At 45.6% G+C, this 11577-nt stretch overlaps 1 protein-coding gene across 1 annotated transcript; it reads right to left on the bottom strand.

Annotated features, from left to right (window-relative positions):
- Positions 1-388: 388 nt before the first annotated feature.
- Positions 389-3333, bottom strand: LOC130881522 (sperm motility kinase X-like). The gene is given in 3 exon segments (XM_057781134.1): positions 389-529; positions 2298-2933; positions 2935-3333. Coding segments are annotated over 3 exon segments (1176 nt in total).
- Positions 3334-11577: the final 8244 nt, after the last annotated feature.

The following is an 11577-nucleotide window of genomic DNA, read 5'->3' as shown; positions in this document are numbered from 1 at the left end:
CTGTCTGTCCAGATACATAGTACGGAAGAATGCATCCATATGACTCAGGTTGCAAAGCAACAAGCACCAATAATAGTGCCGGGTGAGTTGTGGAGGTTTCTAATCTTGGTGGGTGTAGGAAGCAAGCTGTCTAATGAGTCAGGGTGGGGCTGAGAGCTGCGCCATAACCAATGGACCCACCTGTTCCTGTGCACTCTACCTTCCCTAGGAGCACAAAATGGACACTTCCTGTAATCTCATTCTTCTGTTTCTGCCTCCAAGCTGGTCAGCAATATTCATCTTGAACACATACAAACTGGTCATGACCTCTGGGGTCCTCTGCTTCCATGCCACTGCCTCTTCTAATGACTGACAGGTACCCCTGGAGACAGGAAATTGGGCTGACCATCTACGCATGGAAGGTCTTCTGAGGCTTGTCTTCCTGATGGTCACCAGCACTCCGTGGATCCCTGTTTACAGGATTTCTGAGTTCCACGGAGCACTTGACTTTGTTGGCACAACTGTGGCACCACTGGTCATCATCATGAATCTACTTAGACGGGACAGTCAGGATGGTCATGAGCTCAGACCTGCCTCCCAGAACCCTTTCTCAGTCCTCAGCATCCCAGGGGATCTGAGAAGGACATGACATGCCCTGTCCTCCCCCGTCTGCATCTACAGACACAGGAGTGCTTTGCCCCTAGTTTCAGCCTTGCTATGGACCCAGCTTCCCCCTGGCACACACCATCTGAACTTCTTATCTGGCTCTCTCCTGCGCCTGCAAGCATCCTCAGCACGCTGCTCTCCACTCCCCGGTATCAGCTTCCAGGGAGCACAGTGCCTCCAACAGCACTTGAAACAGACACAAGAAAGTGGCCTCTTAGGAGAAACATGCAGGACTTCCCTTTGACTGTGCTGGCTCTGGCCTGTGTTGGGCCCTCAATCTGATTCTTCCTGAGAGCCTGCCCCCATTGTTCCCTCCACCAACCCTTCTCCCACATCCTTGCCCAGCCTTGGGCCACTATCCTCTGCTGTCTGTCTACATCTAGGGCAAGTTTTTTAGGAAGGATACCATGGGATTTGTGTGATAATATATTATCGACAACCCCCTAAAATGGGTATGTTTATAACCTGCTTATTTAAAAGCATATTTAGTCCAGGAAACAGCTTAGTGAGTAAAGGCACTTGACACCAAGCCTGGGGACATCAATCCATTCCCCAGGACCCACATGGTATAAAGACAGAACTGACTCCTGCAAGTTAACTTCCATACATATACAGTAAATATATTTTCTTTAAAGAAAAAGACATCATTTAAAAAAAGGGGGACCTAGATGCAGAAGTGCATTGTAGCCTCTCCACCTACCTGTTACCATGGCCACCTCCACAGCACTTATAGCTCACAGGCAGGATTTTATTTTTGCCTAGGTGCTCCCTCTTTTCAGTTGGCAGGCAACAACATAAACTTCTCAGTCCTTTAATAATCCTACTCTGTGTGCTCTTCCAAACCCGCCTTTTAAAGGGGACTCTGGGTGCAATTTGTCGCGGACTATTGATGTGTCCCTGGGGTGTTTCTGGGGAGGGTGGGCTGAGGTCTTTTTCTTGTTCAGTAGAACCCTCACCTGTAGAGGGAGCTGTGGGCCACTTCCTGCCACCCAGCTCCCAGCCACCTGGCTAGCTTATACCCTGAAATAACAACACACAAATTGTATTTGTTTAAACACTGCTTGGCCTATTAGCTCTAGCCTCTTACTGGCTAACTCTCATATCTTGCTTTAACCCATTTCTAATAATCTGTGTAGCACCATGAGGTACACTTACTGGGAAGATTCTAGCCTACGTCCATCCTGGGTTGGAGCTTCATCGCATCTGCCCTGGAGAGGAGAGGCATGGTGATTGCCTCGCTTCCTCTTCCTCCCAGCATTCTGTTCTGTCTACTCCACCTATCTAAACTCTGCCCTATCAGGCCAAGCAGTTTCTTTATCAGACCCACCTACATCACTCACCCTAGGCCTCCTTGCTGGAGAATGGAGGTGGTCTGTCCCATGAGGTCATGTTCTTTGAACCAGCTGCAGCCATACTGTGGGGCTGTCCCCTGAGCTCCTCCTGAGGTGAGATTTGTGGGAGAGATGGGCTCGTCTTTTCACTTGCCCTGTTGGTGTTCTCACACTGGACTTTCTCCGGAAAGGCGTGATGAGATAAAACATCCCGTGAGGACACCTTGATCTCTGGATTGTTGGTGTCAGCTTTGGACTCATCCAGGGATGACTGACTGCAGTGAGTTCCTGGTGGTGTGTACACTGAAGACATTCGGGTACATATTCCATCTGAGGTGCTGCTGCTCTCTGTATCCCCCCAGGGCTGCTCATGAGCCTCAAGGACATGGTAGCCATCACCTGATCAAACTTCTTCTCCTGTAAAGCTTCCTTTATCTCCCGTTGCTTATATCCCGTTACACCCGTGATGACCATTACAGTGGGGTCTGGGTGGCTGTCGGGGCTCTCTCTGAAGGAATTGGGAGAACCTTCACTGCCATGCTTTAGCCTTGGAAAGCTCACAACGTCATCTATTCTTGGTCTTTGTCCTGGGTTTACAGTTAATAACTTGGCAATCATGTCCCAAAGCTCTGGTGACAGCTTGAATTGAAGAGAATGCTTCCCTGTCGTGATCTTCTGCTTCAGTCTGATATAAGTATTTCCCTGGAAAGGCAGGCACCCTGTGGACATATAGTAGAGCATAACACCTAGACTCCTGATGTCAATTGCAAGGCCATTGTAGCCTTGACCTTCAAACAGTTCTGGGGCACAATAAGGGAGGGTCCCACAGAAAACTGCCAACCTCTGTCCCATGAGAAGTTTGGGGCCTAAACCAAAATCACTAAGTTTTATATTTCCTTTGTGGTCCACCAGAATATTTTGTGGTTTTAAATCCCTGTGGGCGATCCCTTTTTTGTTGACAGTACTTGAGGGCAGATACCCTCTGTTTAAATAGCCTCCGGAACTCCTCTTCTGGTAGGTAGCCGAATTCCACAATCCTGTGCATTAGCTCTCCACCCGTGGCATGTTCCATAACCATGTAAACGTTATTTGTGGTGTCGATTATGTGCAAAAGTTTAATAATGTTCGGGTGGTCAAGGTTTTTCATAATTTCAATTTCTGATTTGATGAAGGTGTTCCTTATGCCTTTTGGAAGAATTTTTACTGCTACCCTAGTCTGGGTGAGTAGATGGCTAGCCAGTTTTACTTCCCCGAGTCCTCCATGGCCAAGTGTGGTCAGTATTTCATAGTGTTCTGTTAAAGCCTTTTCACCAAACGGGTGGGACTTTAGCTCTTGAATTCTTTGCCACCTCCTCATCTTTGTTGATGGTAGTATCAACACCAACTAGTGATGCAAGATAAAACTTAATTAAAAGTGGGTTTAGGAGAAACATTTGTAGCTATAAATTCCTGCAGTAAAAAAAAGTGATAGCTGTCCCAAATAACCTAATGATGCATGTTAAGGTCATAGGAAAACAGGAGCAAGCCAGTCTCAGAAGAAATAGAAGCAACGCTCAAGTTCAGAGCAGAAATTGATGAAATGAGAACAAAATAATACAAAGACCAATGCAACAAAAACTTGATTTTTGTAGGGGTAAATATAACAGATGCAATCTTAGCCAAAATAACTAATAGAAAAATTTAAGATACAAGTTAATAGTATTAGAGATAAAATAAGGTAGTATTACCAGAGATACAACTGAAATCCAGATAACCACTGGGAATGTCTTTAAAATGTTCCAGTGAGCCAGGCGGTCGTGGTGAACGCCTTTAATCTCAGCACTTGGGAGACAGAAGCGGGCAGATCTCTAAATTCGAGGCCAGCCTGGTCTACAGAGTGAGTTTCAGGACAGGCTCCAAAGCTACAGAGAAACTCTTCTCTCAAAAATCAACGACAACAATCTGTTCCAGGGAACTGGGAAAATCTAGAATAGATAAACCTCTAGACACACATTAGCTACCAAAACTCAACTAAGAAGATAGAAAACACCTAAACTAAAAGATGGTCAGAGCCAGACGCAGTGGATGACAACACAGAAACATTTTCTGGACCAAGCAGGGCACTTTCCCATCTGCCCTACAGCATTGTGACCTGCGTGAGCTCACTCCAGACAAAACTCTCAGGATGAGGACGGAAGGCGGGGGAAGAAGTCACACTCCTGATGAGCTATTGATAAGTGATAGTTTCCTGGGGAGGGAGAACATCTCTTAATGGTGTGGCCGCTGGTAAGGTGGACAGACCACTCTCCAGCAGAAGGCCATATATCCAAGAGTATACGGACAACAGACACTGTACTTATGGCCCAAACCAAAAAGACACAAATATGGGTGGTAGGAAGGGGAGCATGGAGGATCTGGGAGGAGTTGCAGGCATAAATGTGACCAAAATATATTGTATGAAATTCTTTTTTTTTTTAAATATTTATTTATTTATTATGTATACAATGTTCTGTCTGTGTGTATTCCTGAAGGCCAGAAGAGGGCACCAGATCTCATTACAGATGGTTGTGAGCCACCATGTGGTTGCTGGGAATTGAACTCAGGACCTTTGGAAGAGCAAGCAATGCTCTTAACCGCTGAGCCATCTCTCCAGCCCCCTTGTATGAAATTCTTAAAGAACTAATTTAAAGAAGAAAAAAGCAACGAAATTGAAATAGTAATTTAAAATAATCTCTTGATGAACATAAAAGAGGCCCAGGACCAAAGAAACTCTGTGATTTCTATCAGATCTTTAAAGAAGAATTGACACTGATGCTTCTCAGACTATTCCATGGAATAAAAAGGGGAGGAATACTTTCGGAATCATCCTATGAGCCTGTATTGCCAGGTACTAAAACCAGGGGGAATACAGGAACAAGAGAAAGAACCAACATCCTTAGTGAACACAGGTGGACAGTCCTTAGGAAGGCACTTATTGCTTCGCACAAAATTCATCATGCGAGGGCTGCAACCTATGCCAACTGAATAACAGTGCTGTGCAGAAACAGGAGGACCACAGTCACACACTCAGCTGGAAAGAGTGAAACTGTCATTTTTCAGGGGAAAAATGCATAGAACTGGAAATCGTCATGCTGTGTATACAAGCCAGTCACACAAAGGCATTTGCTTCAAAGCTGGAATCACAGGTTGGGGAGGGAACCTGATAGTAAAATGATTAGGGATGTGAGGGGGGAAAGAGGAAGGGGCATGCATATTAGTGTAGGGAAATATTATCAAAGTACATCATGTGCATATATAGAAATGTCACTGTGGACTTCTATACTTCTTTTTTTGTTAAAGATTTATTTATCATGTATACAGTGTTTTGATTGCATGTATACCTGCAGGCCAGAAGCGGGCACCAGATCTCATTACAGATGGTTGTGAGCCACCATGTGGTTGCTGGGATTGAACTCAGGACCTCTGGAAGAGCAGTCAATGCTCTTAACCTCTGAGCCATCTCTCCAGCCCTACTCCTTTACTTCTTACACTTAATACTTACTAACAGAAACCTTGAAAAGTAAAAAATAAATAAATAAAAAGACAAAAAATAGACTAATTAGAACACTGGAGGACAGTTAACAAGGAAGATTTACAATACGTAAAAATTAAAATCTAAAACCAGAAACATAAATTACAAAAATAAGATGAAAACTAAAACCAACACCCCGAAAGCATAAGCAGCAAAGTGAGAGGAGACTCACAGCGTCAGCACAACAGGTCACCAGTGTCCACGTCCCAAACTTCACCAATATCCGAGTCCAAATCGTTCCCCAATATCCGAGTCCAAATCGTTCCCCAATATCCGAGTCCAAATCATTCCCCAGGGTCCAGGTCCCACAGATCACCACCAAACAGCTCTCTACATAAGAAGCCAGCCCTAGGCAGTGCATTATATGCATGGGTGTCAGTCATTCCTCACAGTAGCTTCTTGTGACATCAGAACAAGACATGGACCAAGGAGGTATGGGCGCACTCCTGTCCAAAAGGACTGTATTAGCCACTATGCAGTCACTGCTACCGAGTGCCCAACAGGGAGCAGCACAAGGAAGGGCTCATTTTCGCTCACACATTGAGGGAACAAGGAAAGCATGAAACAGGAGGGGTGGGTGTTAGCATGTGGCTGAGTACTCTGTACTGGTGGTCACCCCACCTCTAACACCAGGCCAACAAACTGCTTCCTGGAGTTAGACCCCACCTCCTAAAGCTAGACCCCAACTTCCCAAGACAGTATCACCTACTGGGGACCACAAGTTCAAACCCAAGGGTCTACAGGGGACATTTCACATGCAAACCAAAGCAAGGACCAGCTCCACTTTAACAGGGATGACAACAGAAATGGTAACGACGATAACATAGGCCCCCAAAGCTCTATGCTTTCCTGGGTATAGACTCTGACATCCACCATAAGAAAGCGAGCTCAGAGGATGTTCCAACAGTGTGTGAACGTAGGAACAAAAACACTGTGGTAACATCCGGCTGTTACAGACCTCAGTCACAGAGCCTGCTCCAACAATGTCAGGCTGTCTGGAAGGGGGCGCTGGGGCTAAAGAAATGGGAGATTGGGAGAAGTTGAGGCAGAAAACACAGGATAGATTCGGGGGACTGCCAGCTTACTCTGGACGGCAGCAAGTTTATTTCAGAGGCGGCTGATACAGAAAAGCAGAACAAAGCACAGCACAGCACAGCCGACATCTAACCACAAGACCACTCCTGTCCTCAAGCAAGCAGTTTCTTCTGTCTGGATGTGCCCTAAGGTTTGGCATCAGCAGTATTCTTCCTAGTAGATAGTGTGTTCTTTTCTCATGGGCAAAATGCTCTTTCCCATGGGCTTAATCAGAATTTCCTCACAGCCCCTCAGAGATGCTGGAGCAAGCAAGGCAGGCAAGCTTGAACTCAAATGACTTTTGAGCCAGAGTGAACGCCAGATGAAAACTGAGTCACTGTGAGCTGCCAACCTCAACACATCTACATTCAACGTTTTCATTCCTCTCTTCAGAGCTGGATTGGTATCGAAAGTATGGCAGCCCCTCGCTGGCACTGTGCTCCTATAACAAAATGTTCTGTTTCCCAAGACACCCCGGGATAAGTTACCAATGTCTGTGGGACTGAGAGGAAGAGTTTGAGCACAGCTTCCCCCAAACAGAGAACAGAGCAGCACCAAGCCTGGAGCAGAGCTTTACTTTGATGGTTAAATAGTGTCAGTCAAGCAGAGATTTAGGCTGGGAGGCAGAATGGTTGTCTCACCTTTAAGTTGGCTCTGGTGGCTCAAGCCTTTCAGTACCTGCTGCCTGAGAGGCTGACAAAGAAAGATGGGATGTCCAAGGCTTTCCTAGTATTGCGTGAGTTCAAGACCAGCTTGGTTGTTGAGTGACTTTTCCTGGGGAACCATGAACAGCAACAACAACAAAAGCCTTTTCACCCAATGCAGAACCCCAATGCTAATGCTCTCGAATTGGTGAGACCTGGAAGAATGGAGCCGGTAGGAGGACGAGCGTCTTGTACAATAGCCAACTTTACTCAGAGCATCAGACAGTTCATACTCTGAGGGCTAAGAAGAGTCACCCAAGTAAAGCGTACGTCACAAGGACAAGCCGCCTGTGGAAGAAGCATGCTTTTCATAGAGACATATAAACAAGTAACACTAGCCAGCCACAGCGAGTAATCTAAAATGAACCCACTCCTGCCAACTACACCTAGCAGGAACACAAAAACACATTCAAAGAACAAGTCTGTGTTTTTGAAGAAACTGAGGTCACAAGAATCTTGTCTTGTTTCTTGGAGTTTTCTCACAAGCACTCAGTGACATCCAACCACTGAGCAAAGAAACATCTCCATCCTGTGTATTGGCACAGGAGCCAAGTACGTACAATAACAACAAATATTTTTAAATGTGTAGCCCAGGCTGGCCTTGAACTCATGACCCTCCTGCCTCTCTCTGCCTCCTTCAGCAAATCCTACTGGCGTGCACCACCACAACTGGCCTCAAAATTTTTTAAATTTAAAAGCACAGCTCTTATTCCAAATGGCACAGGAGACAATATATTCTGAGCTAAATATGAGCGACCATGTCCCAGGAACAAGGTTTCAGATTGCCCACAATGACATGTTCCCCTATGGAAGAGGTCCATGTGAACTTCTGTGGTCATTTGACAGAAGAAAGTCAGAAATAAATGCAGTTAGCAAATATATTAGTGGGGATCCAGAAAAGTGGGTTAGAGCAAAGCAGGGAAGCATCTGCCTATAGAGTTCAGATCCTATCTGTGAACAGTCTTCAAGTTCATGCAGGCTAGTGGTCTGCTAAGTTACTACATCCCACAGTTTTGACATCTCAATCTTCATAACGAGATGAGAGTTAACTTCCCTTAGGCAGAAAGGCAGAGATCATAATGTGTCATGAGCTGGTGAAACCACATATGTCTGTCACCCCGCATCAGCTCACCCTGTGAGGCTGTTATGTCTATGTCACAGAACCCCCAAATAAGAACTCCATGCAATCAGCATCCGATGAAAACAAGCTAGCTTGAACCATAATCCTACAGGTCCCTGCAGTGGGTAGGAGACAACAGCCCTGAGGCTTCAGGGAAAAAGGGTTTTAAAGGGGAAAACCCGCAAAGCAGGGGGTGGTGGAGGGGGTGGCACAAGTCTTGGCGTTTTGGAATTGGGTAAAAGTATACAACTTTTGAGTTCTTTGGTTGGGGTATAGAGGAATTTCAAAACAGCAGTTAATCAGTTACCTACAAGAACAGAACGTGTGAAGCAAGCAGATGCAAACAGATGTTGTTTGGGCACCCTGGTGAGGTCACTTTGACCAGGGCTGGCACAGTTTCTTGGGAATGTTTATGACTTTGTTTGAGCTGCTTTCGCTCCCTTAGTTGGTCCTGTCTAAAATGGAGTTTTTTTCTCAAAATGGAGTTTATTCTGCTTCTTCCAGGCATCCAAAACTGGGCAATCCCAATAAAGATGATCCCAGTCTCCGTCCAGTTCCCACCCTAGATCCACAAAATATCACCTGGCAGGCAGCCCTGCAGGATTCCTCCCCTGAGACCCTGCTCCATTTTGGGAGTTCTCTCTTCTAGTTATCTGTGTCTTCTTGTTCATCTTGAGAGTGAAACAATGAACTGGGAAGCCACTGGCATGGGGTGGCTTTGGGGACCATTGTCCATAAAGCACCCTACCTCCCCGAGTCAAGACTACCAAGAAACAAGGAAGGCTCCATGACTCTCAAAAGAACCAAACAAACAAGAACAAAACAACAACAAACACATCAACAAGGATCTTAGGTCATATGCAGAAGTAGGTGGTGAGCAGATATTAAGGAAAATAGAAATGGCCCGTGATCATTTTGGCTGTCAACCTTCCACCTCTATCCTCAGTCTGTAGACACTTCAGCACAGAAGTGGCTTTTTCAGGAAACTCCAGTCTATACCACAATGAAACCACCAGGCAAGAAGCAACAGCAGATGGAGTGTCAAAGGAAGGCTGGGTGGGACTGGGTGGGGGAAGGGCTGGAGGTGGAGCTAGAGAGGGAAGGAGCTTAGAATGAGCAGGAAATAGGGGAGAAACATGGGATGGAGTGGACTGAATGGCAGGGTGAGGTATACCTCCCAATATCCAAGAAAAATACCTACAGTGCTAATAGAAAACTGGACTTTGTTTATTAACAATTTTAGTAAGAGGGTTGGAAGCCAGGCGTGGTGGAACACACTTTAAGTTTAGAATTCAGAATGTGAATGGGAGACTAGGTGGAGTGGTGCACACCTCTGCTTGTTTATTTGTCTGTCTGTCTGTCTGTCTGTCTGTCTGTTTTGGTCCTTCAAGACTGGGCTCCAAATACTAGGTGTTGTGGTGCACATCATCTATCTGTCTGTCTACTATCTATTATTCATTTTGGTCCCCCCCCTTTTTTTTTTTAGGTTTTTTAAGACAGGGTTTCTTTGTAGCTTTGGAGCCTGTCCTGGAACTAGCTCTTGTAGACCAGGCTGGCCTCAAACTCACAGAGATCCTCCTGCCTCTGCCTCCTGAGTGCTGGGATTAAAGGTGTGCACCACCACCTCCTGGCTTCATTATGGTCCTTTGAGACAGGCTTCCCCTGTGTAGCTGGGATTGAAGGACTGTGCCACCACTACCCGGCTTGGAGTAAACCTTTAATCACAGCAGCTAGGGAGGCAGAGGCAGGTATATCTCTGAGTTCAAGGCCAGTCTGGGCTACATACTAAATTCTAGGGGACAGTCATGACTAGAGAGAGAGAGAGAGAGAGAGAGAGAGAGACCCTGTCTCAAAAACAACAAAAAAAGTGGAGTCAGGCCGAATGGTGGTGGTGCACACCTTTGATACCAGCATTTGGGAGGCAGAAATAGGTAGATCTCAGTGAGTTAGAGACCAGCCTGGTCAACAAAGCAAGAAAGACCCTATCTCAAAAGGGAGCAGAATTTGAGCTGAGGAATTCCTCAAGGCCCCTTAGCAAGTAAAACCTGTAAATGGGCAAGAGTTAACAAAGTAAAGCAGAAAGGAAAAACATCCTAGGCAGAGTAAAGCATAGAAATTAAGGACCTAAAAGGCAGAGTATGTTTGCGACAAAATCCTTGGGGCAGAGATAAAGAGGAAGTGAGGAAGCACCAATGTCTACCTAGTCAATTTCAGGACCTTCAAGGGTAAGGGGCCTGAAGCAGAAGAAGCTAGGGTGGCGCACACCTTTAATCCCAGCACTCGGGAGGCAGAGGCAGCTGGAGAGATTGTTCAGAGGATAAGGCTCAGAGGTTAAGAGAACTGACTGTTCTTCCAGAGCTCCTGGGTTCAATTCCCAGCAAGCCCATGATGACTCACATACCAGATCCATAATGAGTTCTGGTGCCCTCTTCTGGCCAGCAGCATAAATGCAGATGTAGTACTGTATGTATATATAATAAATAAATCTTTAAAAAAAAAAAAAGAGCTAGTTCCAGGACAGGCTCCAAAGCTACAGAGAAACCCTGTCTCAGAAAATAAACAAACAAACAAAAAAAATTGGAAGGGCTGGCCTATTTCATACAAAAGTGGCAAGCCAGGCTGGAGAGATAGCTCAGAGGTTAACAGCATTGCCTGCTCTTCCAAAGGTCCTGAGTTCAATTCCCAGCAACCACATGGTGGTTCACAACCATCTGTAATGAGGTCTGGTGCCCTCTTCTGGCCTGCAGGCATACACACAGAAAGAATATTGTATACACAATAAATAAATAAATAAATAAATAAATATTTTTTTAAAAAGTGGCAAGCCAGGAGACTTCTATTAAGGTAAGAGAGGAAACCGAGGAGAGGTTGTGAGCATGGGACTGTTAGGTTCAAAGAATAAAAGCAACAAGAAGACAAGGTACTTCGTTTGCTCTGTTATATCCACAGCCCTTGGAAGAACATCAAGTCATAGACAGCACTCAGGTAATGCTTCAGGAAGGAAATGAATGAACAAGTAAATAAGTTAACGAAATAAAAGGATGAGACCATGAATAATCGCAGGATCTGACTCTTCAAGAGTCCTACATCGCTCAGGCGTGTAGGAAAACCAGCCCCCACTTACATCCACCAACCTCCTACCTTCGCCCCTAG

This window comes from Chionomys nivalis, chromosome 9 (genome assembly GCF_950005125.1).
Source record: "Chionomys nivalis chromosome 9, mChiNiv1.1, whole genome shotgun sequence".
In the NCBI taxonomy this organism is placed as follows: domain Eukaryota; kingdom Metazoa; phylum Chordata; class Mammalia; order Rodentia; family Cricetidae; genus Chionomys; species Chionomys nivalis.
This window is presented reverse-complemented; position numbering and strand designations above follow the sequence as displayed.